The sequence below is a fragment of the Vulpes lagopus genome, chromosome 3, assembly GCF_018345385.1.
Source record: "Vulpes lagopus strain Blue_001 chromosome 3, ASM1834538v1, whole genome shotgun sequence".
Classification (NCBI taxonomy): Eukaryota; Metazoa; Chordata; class Mammalia; order Carnivora; family Canidae; genus Vulpes; species Vulpes lagopus.
Window position 1 is genome coordinate 144,359,126 of NC_054826.1, and position 22,723 is coordinate 144,381,848.

General features: G+C 47.1%; 1 protein-coding gene across 2 annotated transcripts in view; it reads left to right on the plus strand.

Annotated features, from left to right (window-relative positions):
- Window positions 1-15,048: 15,048 nt before the first annotated feature.
- BCAR3 (BCAR3 adaptor protein, NSP family member) overlaps window positions 15,049-22,723 on the plus strand; it is a 114,148-nt gene continuing 106,473 nt past the window's right edge. The window contains exon 1 of one of the 2 annotated variants that reach the window (XM_041750614.1): window positions 15,049-15,546. Coding sequence is in view for 1 of the 2 variants with exons in the window: in XM_041750615.1 (XP_041606549.1) it covers window positions 15,478-15,546 (69 nt within the window). In the remaining variant the exon portion in view is untranslated. The remainder of the gene's footprint in view (window positions 15,547-22,723) is intronic. The other variant, XM_041750615.1, reaches the window with a different exon arrangement.

Genomic DNA, 22,723 nt, shown 5'->3' on the forward strand with positions numbered 1-22,723 from the left:
GAGAGAGAGTGCACGGTATGGGGAGGGAGCAGAGGGACATTGACTCTTAAGCAGGCTCCACACCCTGTGTGGAGCCCAACTGAGCAGGGACTCCATCTCACGACCGACCCTGAAATCATGACCAGAGCCAAAATTAAAAGTCAGAGATTTAACCGACTGAGCCACCCAGGTGCCCCCACAATACTCTTCCTGATATTATTCAGCAGTCTAGGCCCAGGTGGAGATTTACGCCATCTCCTATAGTAGTGTGAACACCTTGTCCATCCAAGGATCTCCTACAGAGGCTGAGGGCAGTGTTTCCCTCACCACTGGTAGTGTACCCTGGAGTTCTGGGGGCTCTAGCATCAGTCTCAGCTCCTGACCATCCCTACCAGAGGTCTGGCAGGTTGGCTTGGAAATAGCTCTCCTGATAACCTGCTCTGACAACTCCAGCTTCTTGAGGGGGCAGGTATGTGGGTCAGCATCCTCTCTCCCACCTGGACTCCACAAGCACAGTATTCCCTCACCAGTGACTGGCCCTTAGGGCTCAGGGTAGTCTGAAAACAGGGCATTTTATGACTCCTTCTCTCCCTCTCTGTGCCAGTATATCCGGACCACCTGTTAGACACGAATGGTTCAAAGCCAAGTTTCTGGTAGCTTTGCCAATAGCCAGGAGAGGCCACTCCCTTTGAGGAAGAGATAGAGGTGGGCTGATCCCTGGGTGGTCCTCGTGCTGCACTCTGAAAGGCCGAAGAAGGGGAGAGTTGGCTTCAGACATATTCATAGGTATGAGGAAGAGCCAGCTCTTGGTCACTGCGGGAAGAACTAGGGGTGGAGAGAGGCTGTAAACCTGAAAGGAATCCTCAAACTTTCTCCCTAGTTAATAGCTGAATTTGCCCATGTAATGTGGTAAATGCAGGCTGTTAGAGGAACATGTTTGAGGGCACTAACCCAGCTGTGTAGAGCCAGCAAAGAAGTTGTGAGGAATGTGATGCCCGGGCTGGGGGTGGAGGCAGGGTGGGCGGTGGTGGGATGAAGGAGGGAGAAAGCTGAGCAGTGACGTGTGGGCTCACTGAGCAGTTGAGGGGAGCCATCCTAAGCAGTCTGGACTTTAACTTGTGGGTGGCAAGAAGTTCTTGAGGGGCTTTAAGTGGTGGAGAGATGGGCTCTGGCTCCCAATCTAAAAATAGTGCTCAGGTGGCCAGGTGCAAGACCAATGGCAGAAGGGCAGGATTGAAGGGTGGGAGACCAGCCTGGACACTAAGGAGAGTGACAGAGGAGGAGGAGCTCTACTGGAGAGGAGGGCATGGATTTGAGGGCTATTGAGGAGTTGGTGAGTAGTTGGCTCTGTAGGGGTGGTGATGAAGAGAGACTGGGGCGCAGGATGGCTCCCAGGGTTCCAGCTCAGGCAGCCAGCCTGACATACAGAAGTACAAGAGAAGGAAGACTGGCTTTGGGGTGAGTTAGGTTTGGGATGTGCTAATTTTGAGCTGTATGTGCCACCATCAACATTTAACAGACCGCTTGGACGTGGAACTAAAGCTCAAGAGGCAGGTTGCAGTTAAACTATGGAGAACCATGTCTGGAGGTCAGTGTGCTTGGAAACTGGAGTACCAGAGGTATGGTCATGGGACAGGAGTAGGGGGCTTTGAGGACTAGCCAGCTCCAGGCTGGGTTCAAAGGATTGTCTGATAACAAGGGGAGTATAGTCCAGGGTTTCCCAAACATCTGTTACCATAAGGACACACAGAATCTCCCGGGCTCTGTCTGGATCTCTCCAATCCAGACCTCTAGGAGATGAGCCTGGGAATCTGCATATCCAAGTTGCCCAGGAGATTCTTAGGATCGGTCAAGCTGGAGAACATTGGTGTCAGGGCGGAGAAGGGGTATTTAGAGAGGAATGGGTAGAGGAAAGGTTTGCAAGACACCCTGTGGAGGAAGCAGTAAGAGATGGGCCAGGTAAGAGAGCCATGAAAAGGGATGGAGAAGATCTGAGCCCCGAACGCTTATTCTCGATGGTGAGTGAGGATTCCCCTCTCTTTCTTATGTGACCGAATTGGACCAGATTCAACTTCTGGCCCTGGTAGGGAAGACTGAAAAGTGTGCCCTGGAACACTAGAAGCTGAATCATTTGTGGATGTGGGTTGGGATCATCTCTCCTCTGAATTGTCTCATCTGTAAATAGGAGGGTGGTTGAACATTGGAGCAACTCCTCTTACCTCTTCCTTGTCTGGCTCTTGTCCTGGCGTGTCCCAAGAGCAAATGGCCACAACTTGTCATTGGGTTTCAAAATACAGAAAGGCTCTATTAAGTTACCTCATCTCTGTTTCCAAATAAAGCCAGAAAAAAAAAAAAAAAAGCTAAATGCCATTCTAAGAAGGAGTTTATACCATCTCCAAAATAACATGGCTTAGATAACCCTCCCAGGACTGGAACGGTTCCTCTTCTCAGCCCTTGTTGATTCAAGCAGGGCACCTCTGGATCCTGGAGCTGGCACCACATAGATACATAAAGTGGGGTCAGCAGCCACCAGTAAGATAACCACCTCCGCCCAGCTTGGTATACATCTCTCACCTGAAATTCCACGAGGAGGCGGGTGAGGTTGAAGCAGCCAGGTGTGGAGGGAGAGACCTGGGCTTTAGAAACTCTGTTAGATCTATAGTCTAGTCCTCTGATACTTTCTAAACACGTGACCTTGGCAACTTTCCTGATCCTCAATATTCTCTTCTGCAAAATGGGCATAATATCTACCTCTAGGTGCTAAGGTGAGGATTAAACAGGCAAAGCACAGAGTGCTGATAGTAGGTGCTTGAGCAATGAGCCGGGCCTGTTGCTATGGACACTATTGGCTACATTCTGCAGTGAGAGCCCAGAGCAAGAGACCTGAGGTGGGGGGAGAGGGCAGGGGTTAAGGGTCCCTAGAGCTACTGTTGACAGTTTGTCCCCAATAGTTAGCCAAATCATTGCAGTCCATGTTCACAGAGGTGTCTTACCTGTCCTTCATTTAGCTTTGCTACCAGAGGCGGTAACAGTATAGTAGTATTTCTGTATAAAGTGCCTCAAGGTCAGGGACTACCTGACCTGCTGTCCCCAGCACCTTGTACTTTGGGGAACACTCTCTAGGGGTTCGTTAACAGTATACTCTGAATTAAGAAATAGAAGCCACAAGCCTAATCATCTGGGATACAGTGTCTAAGAAAGGTCGATGTGACTCACTTCAGAATATGCAAGGATTATTCACTAATTTCCTTCCATGTGGCACATTTGTCACCACCTGATCACGCTGTGAGGAAGAGCTCTTCTTATGCCTTCCAAGTTCATGAGCCCCAGGACAGAGACAGACGAGGTCACATGGGGAGCACACAGGGGTTTGAACTTCCTGGAAACTCTGACAACCAAGAAGTTTGCCTCCCACTCTCATTCAGACAGGTCCTTCAGGCGGGAGGGGGTTAGGGCAGCAGCTCAGCCCCTCTAAATCTACAATAGGAAAAAGAGATTTCCCTCAGGCTGCCTGGGGATGACGAGGATGATGACTGACACATTCCCCTACAGGAAGGCTGCTGAGCCAGGGCAGGGCCTTATGCACAATCACCTGGGAAGCTAGTAAAATGTGGGTGTTGAGTCAGCTGGTTTGGGGTGGAACAGAAATTTGACACTGAGCAGAGATTCGGCATTTCTGACAAGTCCCCCCCAGGGATGGTGAGGCTACTGTTCCCAGGCTCCTGGTCGGGTAGGAAGAGCTCTGAGGATGGAAGGGGTGTTGGGGGCTGGCGCCTGGGACTTCACAGTTTACACCTGTGACCAGTCTATGTGGTTTCCTGCCATGGGGGGAAATTCAAGTGCATGTGGAGGCCCAGACTGTGATCCCCGACCTACTGGAAACTCCCACCACCCCCCACCTTGTGTCTGAAAGTCTGTTCAAAAGTCCAGTTCACAAATATCTACCAAATGCCCACCAAGTGCCAGGAACTGAGTTAACCCAGCTGACTTGCTTGCTTTCATGCCATTTTCGAGCAACTCAACCCAAGCTCTTTTGCTCACTCTGAGAAGCAGGAGCTCACACTGGGAAGTGATGTAGGCAGTGGAGTCAGGAAGTCCAGTTGAGAGGCCTCCACATCTTAGCTATGTGAATTTGGCTGGTTACTTGGCCTCTGTTTTCTCATCTATGAAAGGGCTTGATCTTCACTTGTCTGGGTTGCCGAAGGGATTAACCAAGATGATGTGCTTAGTCTAGTGCTGGTGAAAACATAGCTACGGATTTGAATTCAAGCTGTGTTTCCTCCCTTGGAACCTCTGGCTCTGCCCCTCACTGCAGATACCTATACTAATTCTAGGGGCACTTGACGGTGTCCTTACCTTTTGGTAATCTTGGTACTCTCAAGAGGGCCATTCAAAAGAGTTCCAAATAGTCATCACCCAAGAGGAGTGCCCCATACCAACTCGTGGAGGGAGGGGTTCATGTGAGGAAGGAAACAGAGAGGAAAGGACCAAGCTGATGACCTCCCCCAACCCTCCACCTTGCTATCCCAGCTGCCCTTTCACTGGGGTATTGAGGTGTGTGGCAAGCATTTCACGGCAGATGATGTAGTACTGCAGATACGGCATACAGTAAATAATGTATTTTTAAAAAATCAGGGGCAGACACAAGATTGCTCTATCACAACATCACTTTCATGCCCTTGCATTCCAAAGGGCTTTTTAGGGATCTCTGGGTGGCTCAGCGGTTTAGCACCTGCCTTCGGCCCAAGGCATAATCCCAGTGTTCCGGGATCGGGATCGAGTCTCACATCAGGCTCCCTGCATGGAGCCTGCTTCTCCCTCTGCCTGTGTCTCTGCCTCTCTTTCTCTGTGTCTCTCATGAATAAATAAAATCTTTTAAAAAACAAAAAAAAAAAAAACAAAAAACAAAATAAAACCCCAAAGGGCTTTTTAAATTTAAATTTTAACTGTTCATCATGGCATTTTTCTTTTTTAAGATTTTATTTATTTATTTGAGAGAGAGAGAGAGACAGAGAGTGGGGGGAGAGGCAGAGGGCGAGGAAGAGAGTCAGACTCTGCTACGCATGATGCCTGCATGGGACTCGATCCCAGGATGTTGAGATCATGACCTGAGTCGACATCAAAAGTGGACGCCCCCAACGGGGCATTTTTCAAGCATACACAAAAGTAAAGAAAATAGTGTAACAAATCCCAGCTTTAATAGTCCACGTTTTGGGGGATCCCTGGGTGGCAGAGTGGTTTAGCGCCTGCCTTTGGCCCAGGGCGCGATCCTGGAGACCCGGGATCGAATCCCACGTCGGGCTCCCGGTGCATGGAGCCTGCTTCTCCCTCTGCCTGTGTCTCTGCCTCTCTCTCTCTGTGACTATCATACATAAATAAATAAATAAAATAAAATAAATTTAAAAAAATAGTCCACGTTTTGGCCAACAAATGGTGTCTTGTGTGAAAGAGAAAGTTGTGCGATCATGCCCCGGGATTGCACACCCCTGGCACTCACCTAGGAGTGAGTTATACAATATTCATGTCTTGTTGGAAAAAAGGCTGAGAGCCCCCCCCCCCCCCCCCCCAGGGAATGGTAATAACCCCCATCTGGCAGGGATGGAGCCCAAAAAACTGGCGGTGTGGTTGGAGCCTCACAAACAGACCCACCTTCCTTGGCTCCCTCCTGACCCTGCACACTCTGGAGTGGAAAATGAGGAAATATGGGGTGGAGCCAAGAGGTTGCTAAGCTGGGAGCAACGGGCAAGGCTCTACTCTGTAGGCTCCTCCACCGCCTGCCAGCAGCTACCTGCGTGCTGAGGTCACCGGTGTCCTCCAGGATCGTGTGTGTCCTGTTTTGTGGAAAGATGATTGCTGTAAAGATAAGTACCATAAGCAGCTAAGAGAAAGGGATGGTGTAATCTAACCCCGGGCTGTGTGGATCCCAGAGGGAGGGGTCGGTCCCCCTTGTCAGGGAATCCACAGCTCTGATGTGTGGAGGAGACCATTGTTCCCACTGATGGATCATTTCCCCCAGAGGCAAGATCATACTGTCATTGTTGCTGCAGTGGTGTCCCTCTGAGAGGCTGTGGTCATCATTTCTCAGCTACAACACCCGGACACTGACTCAGGCAACGGAGGGGCTCGGAAAGAGGAGTGAATGTGGAAGGAGCAAATCTACATTTCAGTCCTAGCTCTGTTGTTTAATGGGTTCGGTTCCCTTGTTCTGTGATTTAATTTGCCCTTGGGCAAACCCCTAAACCTCACTACCCTCTTTCAAACAAATGAGGAGGATGATATATTACCCCAGGATGATTTAAAAACCCATGTGAGTATTATTAATTTTATTTTCTTAACCGCCCTGGCTTCAGGCAAAACCGTGCCAAAGGTGGAGGGTTAATTTAGCACTTCCCAGGTCTGCATCTGAGCCAATTCCCCCTTATTCTCAAGTCCCCCTTCTCTGCTTATCCCTGAAGCACCAGATGCTTCCAGACAGCCAGCCAATCAAGTTAATATTCACTAAAGGACTGGTAATTTAATCTCAGTACAGGACATAATCTATATTTAACAAGTGCTCACTAAGTGCTGGGTTTCGTGCGGTTCTCGCAGTCTCATGAGCTATGAGACTATCATCCCCATTTTACAGATGGGGAAACTGACATAGAAGTAAGACATTTGCTATGAATCATGTAGCTGATCAGCAAAAAATTGAGATTTAATTGCAGATATGTCTGACTCTAAAAGCAGTGTGATTTGTTTGTTTAATTTTTTTTTCTATGATACTATAATCTTGTGATTCAGAGCACAAGCCTGAGCCAGATGGCCCGGGTTCAAAGCTCAGTGCCTTTTCATATTGCTGTGTGATCTGGAGATCATGTCCTTATCCACACAAAGGGATAAGAATAGTGCCGCCTCATAAGATTATTGCTGAAATTAAATGAGTTAATACACATAAAGCTCTTAGAATGGTACCTGGTGCATAGTAAGCGGTGTGTAAATTATCATTAATTATGGAAGCAATCAGTGCTCAAGGAAAAAATTCGAACAGTTTAGAATGACGTAAAGGAAAAAGCAAAGTCGCCCCCTGCTCACCTGTCAATCTCACCTCTCAGTTTGCTGCGAGAACATTCTTTCAGTGGCGCCTGAGTGGCACAATCAGTTAAGTGTCCGGCTCTTCAATTCAGCTCAGGTTGTGATCTCAGGGTCCTGAGATCGAGCCTTGCCTCTGGCTCCATGCTCAGTGCAGAGTCTGCTTAAGACTTTCTCTCCCTTTCCCTCTGCCCCTCCCTGCTCATTAAATAAATCTTAAAAAAAAATTTCTTTTACACATTTTGTACATGTAGACACATAATCCCACACAAATATATAAGCTTGTTTTTTTTTTTTTAAGCTTGTTATTCCCACATTTATGGAGCAATTTGTTTTTTTCAGTTAGTGATATTTCAGATACCTTTCTGTATCAGTTCCTATAGAATTACATCATTCTTATCAGTTGCACAGTGTGTGCCATAGACTAGATGTGCTGTAATTTAGTCATCTTTCTGCAGATAAGCACTTGTTAAACTGTGAACGGTGCTGCCATGAATATCTTAGTGTGTACAGGTGAGTATTCTGCAGGACAGGTTCCTAGAGGTAGAGTTGTGGGGGCAAAGGACACATTCGAAGCCAATGTTCTATTACGTCATCCATTAAGGATTAACATTGTTTTACCGAACAGAAGACTGTAGAGAGAAGTTGGTCCCTAACACAAAGAAATGAGCAGCTAATCATGGAGTTTGAAGTGATAACATTGTTAGGAAGTTTTTTTTTTTAAGATGGTGAGTGAGTCCTAACCAACATCCCACAAACCATTCTATTAGGCTGAAATCCATTTATCTGGGAAGCCAGATAAGAAGCCAGTTATCAAAGATTGAATTAGTCCATCTAAACAAGTCAGGTTTTTCTTTCAGTCTGACTCCTCCCGTTTAGGGGAACTGGCAGGCTTCATGTTCCCTTCATTCCTTCAACTTTCTAGGTTCCTTCTGCTGCACTAGACAATGCTGGCAGGGCTCCACCCCCCCCACCCCCCCACCCCCCATGCTGGGGCAACTTGCAGCATCTAAACTGAGCCCCTTCCCAGCATAATTCAAGATGGCAGCCAAATGGCCTTTGTACTGGGTCTTACATGCATGTGTTTCCTCTTTCTTCATTTCCATATGAAGCATTTCTTTTCCCAAACTCCTCCTTCTCCTTTATTTCACCAGCATCAATAGTCTTTTCAACTCTCCCTTCTCTGTTCCATAGCACAGGGGGCCTCTGCTGAGCCAGTGCTTCTCTCACTCTGTGTCTGTGCTTTGCTATCTGATGACATACTCCGCTTCCTGTCTCCCCAGGCTAGTGATGCTTTCCATAATGTAGGGCCTAATGAATTCTAGTGACATTTTAAAAAAGATTTTATTTATTTGTTTGAGAGAGAGCATGAGATAGCATGAGCAGGGGAGAGGGGCCAAGAGAGAGGAATAAGTAGACTCCTCACTGAGCAGGGAGCCGGATGCAGGGTTTGATCCCAAGACCCCAGGATCATGACCTGAGCCAAAGGCAGATGCTTGAGCAACTCAGCCACCCAAGTGCCCTTCTAAGTGACATTTTTAATAATAAAAATAATACGTGTTTACTGGAAAAGAACAACTTGAAAAGGAGAGCTTTGTAAATGAGGACATTCAAATCATCTGGAATTCCATAATTATCCAGAGATATTCTGGTATATTCTCTTTTGATTGTTAAATACATTGAGAAGCTTATTCGTGCAAAGCTGGTCATCAAATAAAGAAAGTAACTGGGAACAAATGTCCAAAGTCTGGTGATGAAGCAAGTCCTGAAACAGGTAGTTCAAATGTAGACCATCAGGTTGAGGTATCCCTTGTATAGAAAATGAGCCTCTGTTGTCAATAACTGCATCTCTTTTTCACTCACTCACTCATTCAGTAAGTATTTGAGAGTCTTTCCAGGCATGATCCTCCTCCAGTACTTCTCTAGCCAATATAACTGAGTTGGCAGCCATCACACAGACCTTTTGGAAGCTGGGTTGACTTCCCTGCTCAGTAGACTGGGGATTTCCGTGACACCAAGTCCATGGCTAACTCTTCACGGAGCAGGAACCTCGACCGTATGGTTTCTGAAAATGCTTGTTGCTCTGGTGCATGTCAGAGATGCCACCTCTTTGTGTCAGTGGCTTATTATATAGAACTTCAGGGGATTTTGTCTCTCTGTCTGCAGTTGTTCAAGTTCAAATTTTCTCTTTGGCCTTCAGTTATAGCTTAAACATCTGTTGTTCCTTATTGTTACCACTTAGGGCTGGGCAAAGCTGAAATTTTAGGAGTTCTTTTTCCTTAAAGTACATTTTGTCCAATTCCTGCCCCAGCTGCCTTGTAACTAGTGATGTCCTGGAGTGGAGAGAGTTCAACAAACTACTTTGTGGCAGGAAGGGATCAACTTTAGGTTGAGTGCTCCCCGACAAAGCCTCTTGCACTGTCCAGAAGACATCACTTCCATATCACTGGTAGTGTTGTCCCTTCATGTGTCTCTTTGGCCCTGGGTTTTACTGTTTAAACATTAATGTGGAAGCTGGGTGTACCCTTGAAGAAATTTGAATCCTAAATTATTTATGGCACAGCCCATGTCCATGGCATTACATTTATTTTGCTTATAAGGGAACTTTACCATTAGTTCAAAGATGAAAGGACAAAGGGTCTAGGGGTCTGGAGTTCATTCATTCATTCATTCAATAAATATGTACCGATTACCGGTGATGCTCCATGTCCCAAACTGGGGACAAAACAAAAGTAAAGCCAGACATGGATCTTAGAGTCTAGAAAGCAGCAGACATTAAACAGAAATAACAAAAATAAATGTGTAACTATGAACTGTGACAAATGCCAAGAAGGAGAGGGGGCTACAAGGCACATATTGATGGAAGACCTGTTCTGCATTTAGAACATCTTAACTGGGGTTGGTGATTTAATGTCAGGGTGCCTCAGTCTTCCTATCAGTAAAATAGGTATACTACTACCCTCTTTGACTCACAGACTTTGAGGGAAGAGTGATCATGTACATGAAACGTTTTGAAAAATGCTCAGTGAACCTGAAAGTGGTCATGTTGCTCTCTAGCCTCTTCTACATCTGTCATCAAGTCAGGCATTACTCAGGCTCCTGGATTGCAGACCTTTGATCATTTTCCTTCACCTACCAGGCAGCTGGGGTCAGATAGACCTGGAGTTAGCCTTGGTTCTGCTACCTACATCCAGTGTGAATTTGGGTAAATTACTTAGCTACTAAAATACACTTTTCTTATTTGTGAAATGGGGCAATAATAGTACCAGCTTGTGGCTTAAGGCTTGTAAAGCACTTAGCATAGTACTTGGCTTGTTACTCCTAACCCAATTGTAGCTACTGTTATTGTCATTGTCATCATTGGTAATTATTAATTCTTGACAATTATTTCTTGGTAGTAGCTTTGGTTTTTTTGGTCCTTCCATTCCCCCTGTCACCAGCGTGGTCAAGGCCCTTGTCATGTGACAATTGCCATAGCCTTCTCATCAATATCCTGCTGTCACTCCTCTGGTTCATTCTGCATGGTTTCCAGAATGAGTTTCCTAAGATAACAGTGATTTGTATATATCACTTCTTTTCTTTAATATTGTCATTGAAAAAAAATTTACAGCTCATACTACAAAGAATTCAGCTTCCTAACATGGAATGAGATCCTAGAACATTGATCATAAAAAGATCTACAGATGGATAGAAAAGTGGAAGCACAAATTCTAAAAGGGAAAAATAAATGGCCACTAAACATGAAAAGATGAGCAGCCTCACTTATTGTAAAAGAAATGCAAATTAAAATTGCACTAAAATTCACATTTTACTTGTCAGGTTAACAAAAATTCAAAAGTTTAATAATAAGGCCTTCTGCCCAGCAAATGAGGAAAATAGATATTTTCTTATATTGCTGGGAGGTATAAATTGGTACAGTCCCAATGGAAGGCAATTTGGCATTGCAAAATTGCAAAAGCATATACCCTTTGATTAAGCAATTTTACCTCTGGAAATTTTACTTTTTTTTTTTTTTTTAAAGATTTCATTTGTTTATTCATGAGAGACACACACATGGAGAGAAAGAGAGAGAGAGAGGCAGAGACATAAACAGAGGAGAAGCAGGCTCCACACAGGGAGCCCGATGCGGGACTCGATCCTGGGACCCCAGGATCATGCCCTGGGCCAAAGGCAGGCACCAAACCACTGAGCCACCCAGGCACCCCGGAAATTTATCTTTTTTTTTTTTTTTTAATTTTTATTTATTTATTATAGTCACAGAGAGAGAGATTGAGAGAGAGGCAGAGACACAGGCAGAGGGAGAAGCAGGCTCCATGCACCGGGAGCCCGATGTGGGATTCGATCCCGGGTCTCCAGGATTGCGCCCTGGGCCAAAGTCAGGTGCCAAACCGCTGCGCCACCCAGGGATCCCCCCCGGAAATTTATCTTATAGATATATTTGCCGATATCAATGGTGTATATGCAACATTATTCATTGCAGTATTGTTTGTAATAGGAAAGGATTGGAAACAACTTAACTGTCATGAACAGGGCATGGATTGAGTAAATTATGGCACATCTCTTCAAAAGAATACCATGCCCTATTATGGGAAAATCTCCAAGATATACTGTTAAGTGAAAAAAAAAAAAAAAAAAAGCAAAGTGTGGGTATAGTATGTTACTTTCTGTGCAGGGGTTGGGGATAACATACACACACTTAGAGAAACTCTGCTAGGCATATGTGATATTAATAGCAGTTTTGCCTATGATGGGAGGGGGACTGGGCAGATGAGAGAGCAGAGAGGAGGAATTTTCACTTTATATCATTATATGTATTTCTCAATATTACCTAATCAGAAAATTAAGATTGACCCTTGAACAATGCAATTCTGACCCCAGTGCTGTTGAAAATGTGCATATAATTTTTGACTCTCCAAATTCTTAGCTACTAATAACCTATGGTTGACCGGAAGCCTTACTGTACAAAGACAGTCAGTTAACACATATTTTGTATGTTACATGTATTATATACTGTATTGTTACAATAAAGTAAGCCAGAGAAAAGAAAATAGTATTGAGAAAATCTGGAGAAAGAGAAAATATAGTACGCTCCTACATATATATATTTATATATCCTCATATGAAGTGGACCTGTGCAGTTCAAGCCCATGTTGCTCAAGGGTCACCTGTATATTAAGAATAGTATAATCCATCCATTAATGAATTGAGCACCTGCAATGGCCAGGCACTGAAGATACAAGTATTAAAGTAGTTGTGTGATGGAAAGACCACTAAACTTGAAGTTAAAACACCTGATTCAAATTCTGACTCTGAGGCTCACTAGCTATGGATCTTGGCACACATTAGGCATGCACAAATATTTGTTGAATGAATTTATGGTTGAAATTACTTAAACTTTCTGAATCTGTTTTCTCCCATATAAATGGGGCTAAAGATGGGCAGCCCGAGCAGCTCAATGGTTTAGTGCCGCCTTCATTCAACCCAGGGCATGATCTTAGAGACCCAGGATCGAGTCCCACGCCAGGCTCCCTGCATGGAGCCTGCTTCTCCCTCTGCCTGTGTCTCTGCACTCCCCGCCTCTCTGTGTCTCTCATGAATAAATAAATAAAATCTTAAAAAAAAAAAAAAGAGGCTTCCTATATCACAGGGGTGTTGTGAGGACATAGAATGTGTCATGAATTAGAGTATAGTTAATGATAACTGCTATAAGCCAGGCACTTTCACATTTATTATTTTATTATTTCCTCAACTCCTCACATGCATTCATTCACTCACTCATGAGGAAATGGAGGGACTGAGAGGAACAGTGACTTGCCAAGGCCTCTCTGTATGTCACAAGGCAGGGAAGATCAAAACCAACCTGCAAAAACACCTATGAGGAAAATGTAGAAACTCATTCTTAAGGATGCTGCACTTAGAAGCTTACAGACTTGCCAATAGTTCTTTCTTAAAGGGCTGGAAATGACATAAAATATACCCAACATAAGTGTCTGAGTAGCTCAGTCGGTTAGGCTTCTTAATCTTGATTTAGGCCCGGGCCATGATCTCAGGGTCATGAGATTCAGCCCCGTGCTCATGCTGAACGTGGAGCCTGCTCAAGATTCTCTCTCCTCCCTCTGTCCCGCCCCCCAGTAAAAAAGATATCCAACATGGCTCAATTTTTAGAACTTTTTAAAAATGTATTTATTTATTTATTCATGAGGGACACAGAGAGAGAGAGAGATGCAGAGACATAGGCAGAGGGAGAAGCAGGCTCCCTGCAGGGAGCTCGATGCCCATGACCCCGGGATCAAGACCTGAGCCAAAGGCAGACACTCAATCACTATGCCACCCAGGTGCCCCTAAAACATTTTTATTGGAGTGGAACATACAAGGAGAGCAGTGAACAAACCAATTAGTTTTTATAAAATGAAGGACAGTTAATTTTTATAAAATAGACACATCTAGGGCAGCCCTGGTGGTGCAGCGGTTTAGCACCGCCTGCAGCCTGGGGTGTGATCCTGGGGACCCTGGATCGAGTCCCACATCGGGCTCCCTGCATGGAGCCTGCTTCTCCCTCTGCCTGTTCCTCTGCCCCCCTCTCTCTCTGTGTCTCTATGAATAAATAAATAAAATCTTAAAAAAAAAGACACATCTATATAACCAGCACCTGGATCAAGAAATAGACTATTACTAGCATCTGGAGCCCCTTCTGGGCTCCCTTTCCCTCACTACCCAATCCTCAAGATAACACTATCTTTACCTTTAAAATCATAGATATGTTTTGACTGTTTTTGGAATTCACGTACATGAAAGTATATAGTATGTATCCATTTCTGTTCAGCTTCTTTCACTCAACATCATATTTGTGAGAGTCCTGCATCTTGTTGAATATAGAAGAAGCTGTTATTATTGTATAGTATTACCCGGAGTTTATATCTCTCCCACTGTTGGACACTTCTGTGGTTTCTTGGGGGCTGTTATAGAGAGAGATGCTATACAGATTGTTGAACACGTCTTTGGTGAATATGTGTGTACATCTGTGTGGAGTAGACAAGATACCCAAGGATGGAATTGGCCAGGTCACAGGCTACATGTTAATTTAGCTTTGGTAGACAATGCCCAACAGATCTGTAAAGTGTAGTTGGAAGTTCTCTAATTTTGGCCATTCTGGTGGGTGTGAAGTAAAACACTTCAGTTTTCATTTCTGGGATGATTAGTAATTGAGGAACTTTTCATATGTTTATTGTTTGGTCTTAAGAAATGCCTGGTTAATCCCCTTGTGAGAAATGCTGTTCAAATAAATATTCTACTTATTTTCAGTTAGACATTCTGCCCTTTTCTTATTGGTCTTTAAGCATTCTTTATAGAGTCTGTATACAAGTTCCTTATTGGATACATGTGTTGCAATGATCTTTTCTTCCTTTGTGGCCTGACTTTTCACTAATGGTGTCTTCCAAGGACCAGGAGTTCTTACTTTAATGTTGTCCAATGATCAGTTTTTCCCTTTAATAGTTAGCACCCGATGTGTTTAAGGAGTCTTTGCCCACCTCAAGGGCATGAAGATGTATTTTTTTAAATTTTTACTTTGGATAGTTTTATTGTTTTTATCTTTCACATTTCGATTTAAAATCCATCTGGAATTTGCTCTGTTGACATGGTTTGAGGTAGGGGTCAAGATTCTTCCTTTTTCTGCAAGTGGGTTTGTGGGTTTGAGGGTTTGATCCAGCATCATTGACTGAAAAGACATACAGTCTTTTCTCAATGCATCACGGTGGCATCTTTGACGCGAACTGTGACCATTTAATGTAGTTCAGCTTCTGGCCTCTCCATTCTTTTGGTCCGTTTGTCTATCCTTGTTGCCAATTACTATGAATGTAGCTTTATACTAGGCCTTGATAGCTGAGCGTGTAGGACCTCTCCAGTTGGCTCCCCTCTCCCACCCCCCAAGCCACCTAGTAGTGAAATGCCCATTCCACTCGCTACTTGGCTTTCAACTTGTCCAGGTGGGTGTGATGGATTGGCCTGCTCCAGCCTCGGGAATCTGTGGTTACCTGGAGCTTTGTCTCCCTCCCCGAAGCCCTCTGAACTGCGGGCCAGCTAGGTGTCCGCGGACAGTGAAGCGGACTAAGCCTCGCGGGGAAGGGGGAGCGGCCGCGCTGGGCTGCCCGGAGAGGGGCGCGGCGGCGGGGCAGCGGCCACCCCGCACTTCCAGGCCGGCTTCCCGGGGAGCGGCGGGGAGCCCCGGGCTCCGAGTCCCGGGCGGAGGGGGCCGGGCGAGGTCGCGGCATGTAAATGTGTGTGTGTGGGGGGGGCTCGGCGAGGCGGCGCGAACCGGCAGCCGGGGTGGGGCCGCGACGCCGCGAGTCGCCAGCTGGGGGCCGGAGCGCAGAGCCGCGCCTGCAGCCGCGCGGGCGGGACCTGCCGGAGCCGCGGAGCCGCGCCCCGACCATGAGCGGCCGCGGCCCGGGGAGCAGCGCCTGCAGCCGGGAGCCCGGGCGCGCCGCGCCGCGCGGGGAGGTGAGTGCCCGCCCCCGCCCCCGCCCCCGCCCCGCATCCCGCGCCCCCGCGCGCCCCGGCCTTGCCCTCCTCCGGCAGGACCCGCTCGGGGGGAGGTTTGCTGGAGAAAGTTAGGACTCCCTGCCCCTGCCCCCGGCAGAGCTGGCGCAAGTGGGGACCCGCCGGACTCCCCGGAGGCGGCGTTCGGCGAGCATCTCTGCTCGTGGCCCTCGAGCCGCGCCTTCCCGGGCGCTGGTGTCCCCCGGCCCCATCCCGGCCCCACCCCGGCCCCATCCCGGCCCCATCCCGGCCGCCGGGCCCTCTCTGCGGGGGGCCGGGGGTGCGGGCCCTGGGGGCTCCGCTGGAAGCCCTGGGCTCGGAGGAGGCGAGCGGCGAGCCTCTCCACTAATCTCCTGGAAAGTTTGCAAAGAAAGAGAAGGAGCTTGCCCAGTAACTGTTGACAACATCCCCCTCCCTCGCTCTCCCTTTGTTGAGAAAGAATGAATAGTTTGGTTGTGTTGCTCCCTCGGCGTCGGGGAGGGGAAGGGAGGGACGGTGGACGCGCCGGGAAGAGGCTCCATCTCGGCCCTCGGCCCTCGGCCCTCCCCGCACCCCCACCCCCTCCCCCCTCCCATCCCCCACCCCCCTCCGGGGCAGCGGGTGCCGCCACTTTAAAAGTTTGATCAGGTGCAGACACTGTCTGGGCGGTGGAGTGGGCTCCGAGGCAACTGGCAAGGCCAAGTGTTCCGTGGGCAGCACGGTGGGTCGTGGCTGGGGTGGAAAAATCCTGATTTGGGTGTTAACTTGCTCGAAGAAAAGTGCAAAGGGGCAAGAGCGTTTGCCTAACCTCGCGTGTGCTTTCGCCTCAAGCCATTAGCTGGGATAGAAAGTGGAGCCAAGCGTTTGAGATTCTTTTAAACCTTGACTCTTATCTCCCAAGGCTGCGCAGATCTGTCCAAGGAAAATATATTGGCGGCGGGAAGGTCAGTCGGGGCGGATAATCTCCCGCATGCTGCCAAGGACGGAGGCGGGAGGAAGGGGAGGCCTGGTTGCTGGCAGAGGGGCTCAGTAGAGCCCCCGGACAGGCACTGCCCGGTCAAGAGTGCAGAAGCCACAGGCCGAGGGGTTGCAGGGCAGTGTCCCCCCTGGACACTGTACCCCATACAGTGTAAAAGGCTCGCCCCGCCAGGAGCTCCCTCACCTCCTTGACTCCAGCTTTCTCTAAACCTGCTGAGAAGCCTGGCATTTCCAGGATGACTAACCGAGATCTCAATCTCCTATTCATGTAGAAAGGACTACTTGTCAAATGAATGCTAAGCTTAAGAACTTTATCATGTAAATTCTTTGTCGTGTTGCTAGAAACACAATCCATGGAAGACTTATTCATACTTCAGTCACTTGGCTAGATTTCGTAAGTTTACTTCGAAAATAGGGGTACTCTTAATTTCTAAACCGGAGAAAAAAACTTCATCCTAAGTGCAAAACCATTTTTTTTTTCTTTTTTAATGCGTGGCAGTTCTATCTTCCTGACTGACTCTGCAGAGAGGTTATAAAACTACATATCCAAATGAAAAATTCTCTGTTGTGGCCCTTACTGGGCAGCTGAGGCAGTTACATTTCCAGAGTTTAAAATATGATAGAAAGTGGTTTTTTTTAAAATAAAGATTTTATTAATTTTTCATGAGAGACACAGAGAGAGATGCAGGGAGACAGGCAGAGGGAGAAGCAGGCTTCCTGCAGGGAGCCCGATGTGGGACTCAATCCCAGTACCCCAGGATCACGCCCTGAGCCCAAGGCAGATGCTCAACCACTGAGCCACTCAGGTGCCCCTGATAGAAAGTTTTTCATGCCTACATCAGGTGACTATAAGTTTAACTTGGAAATAGCCCATTTTAGAAATAAACTGGAAAGATCCAGACAAGGGGTGTGCCTTTCCCTGCCTTGGCTTGCACGATCGTCAGTTTCTCCCAGACATCTTTGCCAAGCAAGCAAATTGGGCTGCTCTTCATGAGCCCTTCAAAGCACAGCCACTGAGGAGAATCAGGAAGGTAGCACAGAGTTGGAAGTTTGACTGTTATCCTTATTGAGATTTCAGCTCTAGGAACATTCACAAAGGTCTCATATTTTCACATCGAGATATAGAATCTTTGACCTTTGTATATATTTCAAGGTCTGGAATTAGACCGAGTCAGGGTACGGTGTCTGTTTACCTGCATAGTAGAGACAGGTGACGTCAGATGGCCAAAGTCTCACCTGGGCTTTTCTTTTATTTTTTTTTTTATTTTTTATTTTTTTTTTTGGGCTTTTCTTTTAAAGACTGCGTATAGGCCCTGTCGGTGTGCCTGTGTCTGTGTGTGTGTGCGCCCTACCTGGTTTGGTGTGTTTGTCTATTGCTCTGAATTAAAACATTTACCTCTTCATCCTTCCTGGCTGTGGTCTTTCCCAGAAGCAGTGACTCCTTTTGTGAGCTCTCTTTGTAACAGGGATACAAGGACAAGCAAGACAGATCTGGTCCCTGACCTGCCTGGAGGAGACCTGCTATTTATTGAGTGCTTGCCATGTGGCAAGGGCTTCCCATATACGGTTGCATTTACTTTTCAGGTCACCCCCACGAAAGATTTTTTTTTTTAAGATTTTAAAAATTTATTCATGAGAGACACAGAGACATAGGCAGAGGGAGAAGCAGGCTCCCTGCAAGGAGCCTGATGTGAGACTCGATCCCAGGACCTGGGGATCATGACCGGAGCCAAAGGCAGATGATCAACCACTGAGGTGCCCCCGAAAGAGGTATTTTTAACCCATTTTTTACAAATGAGAAACTGTCAGAGAGGTTGAGTAACTTGTTTCAGGCCATACAGCTAGTAAGGAATTGGCAGAGTGGGGGGTTTGACTATCTTACTTTAAAGCTTAGCTTCTGAGTCATGCCATGTTTGATTTAAAAAACAACAACCTCATAGTACATAAGAAGTACATAATGGCTAGGAACATTGAGACAGAAGCATCTCCAAGCAGAGGAAAACTGGGGTCCAGGAAGTGGGGATTTGGGGTTAGTCTTCACCATGCTTTTCTAATCATGTAGTCCCACCTCAGGGCCTTTGATTTGCCCCGTCCCCTGCCTGGAACTTCCTTTCTGTCTTCTCTTGACTGGTTCTCTTTTCTCAGGGATCTCTTCAGAGAAGCCCTCCCATACCACCCTCATCTAAAATAACTCTCCGTCCCAGCCAGTGTCTTCTATCATTTCATCCTTAGGACACTGATGCTGAGACATTACCTAGTTTGTTTTCTTGTCTGTGTTGACAAGGATACCCCCCGCCCCCCGCCCCAGCCTACCCCATCACAATGGAGGCTCCCTGAGAGCAGGACCTTGTCTGGTTCATTATGTCCTCATTCCTGGTGCATTGTAAGCCCTGAGACAATATATATTGAATGAATGAACATTTACTTCCCTTATCTGGAAAAAGGAAGGGGCTCCATTCTCTGAGATCCTACCTATATATAATACTCTGAGATTTGCCTAATGGAGTCAAATGTGGTAACTGGCTTTGCTCTCAAAATGAAAGGTACTTAAAAAAAAAAAAAATTAAAGGTACTTGGGCGCCTGGGTGGCTCAGTCGGTTTAGCATCTGCCTTTGGCTCATGTTGTGATCCCCAGGTCCTGGGATCCAGCCTCAAGTCAGGCTCCCTCCTCTGTAGGGAGTCTGCTTCTCCTCCCTGTGCTTCTTCCAGCTCCCATCCCCTGCTCATGCTCTCTCTCTCTCAAATAAATAAATAAAATCTTAAAAAAAAAAAAGTGCTTACCTTGAACCTAGATTCCAGCTACACATCATGTACTTCCATCTGTTGGATTTGCCATAGGTTTCTGGAGTCTGGAAAAAATAAAAGCAAAACTCAAGTAGGAACTACAGGGACCCAGAAAGTTGTAATTGAGTTCCTTCTACCTATAGTTCCCCCTTCTACCCTCTGCCCCACTTTTAGTTATATTTTTTAGAAGTTCTGTCTCTGGTCGGGCCCACACTGCCACTTTTGGGCTGATTCAGGCTTGACATAGGCCCCAGGGTTGAACCAGTCTTTCCAAAGGACTACACAAAGGACAAGCCTGTATTTTAATGGGGAAGAGGCCCAAGGTAGAGGCAGTGGGTTGTAGAGGGGAGCCTGGCTTGGATATTTCCAATTTGTCTGCAGTTGAGGATTCTCTGGAGGTTTCAACTTGGATAATCTTTTCCCTTCAGTTACTAAACTCTGCTTCACATCATTCAGGTCAGCATCCCATCCTCAGGGAAGCCTTTTCTGGCCATAGATGAGTCTAGATCCTGGTCCCCACTCCTTGTGCTCCCATAGCACTAGAAATCACCAGCACATGTGGCTAGTACTTGCTGTCTGCTTCCACCACAGAGTAGTAACCTCATGAGTATAGCTGTTTGACATTGTCCCCAATACCAGTCTCAGTGCCCACCACATAGGAGGCCCTCCATACTTGGGTGTTGAATAGAAGAATGAATTGATGCTTCTATTGGTTGACCCCTCCTCACTGTCATTCTGTTCCTCAGGTAACCAAATCTGAGTGTAAGTTGTTCTGTATGAAAGAGACTTGCTTATCCAGTGGTCCTCAACCTTGGCTCCACATTGGACAGTACTGGTGGCTTCAAAAAGAATGATGCCAGGTTCCTACCCAACCGAGGTTCTGATTTCATTGGTCTGGGTTACAGCTTGGGTGTCAGGATTTTATCTTATGTATTATTATTTTTAAAGATGTTATTTATTTTAGAGAACTCACACTCTAGAGAGCTCAAGAGCATGAGTGAGGGGTAGGGGGAGGGTTAGCAGAGGGAGAGAGACAAGCACACTCCATGCAGAGCACTGAGCCACACACGGGGCTCGGTTCCCCCGACCTTGAGATCACAACCTGAGCTAAAATCAAGAGTCAGATGCTTAACCAACTGACTTAAACCCTTAAGTCAGGTGTCTTCACCTTAAGACCAGGTGTCCCGGGTTTCAGAATTTTAAAAGCTTCCTTCACAGAAAATTCTTTCATGCAGCCAGCTTCCGGACAACCGCTTCAGGTTTTCAGAACTCAGTCCTTTGGGTGCTCCAGGCTTGAAGCAGCCATGGTGGAGAGAGCAGGGATATAATTCATGGATATTGTATGTTTCCTGACAGTTTAAGAGGTACTTTCACATCTGTTATCACAGCTGATAATAACAAGCTAAGGGATCTATTCTCTGGTTTAAATATTCCCTTTATGTTGATGATTCTTAAAAATCTGTATCCTGTCCTGGCTCCCAAGTGTACACACCAGTGTCTTACCTCCTACACTGAACTGTGCCATTGGTTCCTCACACTGACCAGCTCGGTGGCGAGCTTGTTAGCCTCCCTCCCACAGGAGTCCTCCTTGTACCACTCAGCGTGTTACAGCACTGCACCGTCCTCCCATGGCTGTGGCCTCTGTCCTCATTCTCCCAGCCAGAGGCCTCAAGCTCCTCATTCTTCCCTCTGTCTCTTTGGCCACCGCCCTAGATCAGGGTTCTTCATCCTTCCTCGGTGGCTTGCGGCCATCAGCTTGACTGGTCTGCCTGCCTCCCTTCTTTCCTTTCCAGAATTTCCAGACTTACCTATCTGGGCACAGACTGGCTTCTGTCCCTTCCTTCCAGATCTTTAGCACCTGCAGTCCAGATCCCTCGACACAGCCCTTAAGACTTCATGATCTTGTCCTAAGCTGGGCTTCTAGGAAGTACTCTTTGACGTCCCCACATGAGCCACACAGCTCAGCTTGTAGTCTCTGAGCCTGTGGATGTACTTCTTTGCCTCTATGCATCTGCCACTCTAGCATCCTCTTGGCAGGCTTTCAAAATCCCTCCAAAGTGCTTCATCTCCAGCATTGCCCTCTCTGAGATCTCCTCAAGTCACGTTGTTCAAATTAGTTGTTCTTCCCTCCAGCATGTTGTGGGTCCCTATTGATGAGTTATAGGATTCTCTCTTAGAGCTCCTAGTCAGGGGATTGCGGCTTTTGCATCATTGTTGCTCTGAGTATCTTCTATGGAGGAGGCACTTAAATGCTTGTTGAATCATAAGTAGGAAGGGCAGGTGTTAACCCTCGATTCAGAGAATAAACTGAAGTACGGGAAACTTGCTGAGGAGCATTATTCTAGAGCCCTTTGGCCCAGTCTTGAAATCTAGATCTTGAATAAGCAGAGAGGAAACCAGCTGCCAGAAACACTGGAGCCGGGGCAACCCTTACCTGTCATAATAACCTGGAAATAGTTGATCAACACTGTGGCCCTTTGCACAGAAGGAGGTTCTGTGGGGTGTTCTGGGCCTCCCCAGCAGGTTCTTTGGAATGATCTGGGCCTCCCTCTGAAGAAGGTGCTGACAGCTTGGACAGGGAAACATTCACAACTGTGGGGAGCCGGGTGTGCGTGTGTGTAGGGTGAGGGAATCCTAGTCGGCTTACATCACTGGTGGTCAGGCAGGGAGGACCAGGGAGCTTGGGTTTCTTTTTAAATAATGATGACTAACATTGAGTAAGTTCTGACAGCGTGCCAGGTACTGGCCAGACCCGGGAGAGGCCCCCACAGGGACTCACAGCCCTATTGTTCTGCGCCCGCCGTGAGCCAGGCCCTCTGTGTGGTCGCAGACAGGCCCCAGAATGACCAGGTTTGGGAAAGGACTGAGGACAGAGTTAGGACTGTATACCTTGAGGGAAGGGTTTCCTTCCGTCCAGCCCCTGGCACTGTGTGTTTCTCTCTGTTGCACGTGAAGCAACGGACTGTGGATGTTGTTGTTGTCTGTTGTCTCCCTTGCACTGCCTTTATCCTGGTTCTTCCCGCTACACTGTGAGCTGCTGGAGAGCAGTGTGTTTCTTGCTGGTCCTCAAGCCAAGTCTCAAGTCCTCAATTCCTTTGTGGAACTGACTCCGCAGTGTGGTACTATTAAGCAATGATTTTCACTCCCAGCTGGCCTCTTTGCAGTGGAGAAGGTGGCCTGTGAGGATCGGGGGCTGCGGGGCTTTGGAACAGACTGCAGAGCAAAGGAACGTTCTGCTCCCTAGTCATGCATCAGGCTTAGCATGACTTAGCTGCGCTATTGTCTGGACCAGTCTGGTACCGTGGCAGGCGGGACAGGTTCTGGATCCTTCATGTCTCCAGGGACTAGTTCTAATTGTTATTCACGCTTGTGGGTTTTTTTCTTCTATATGTTGGCC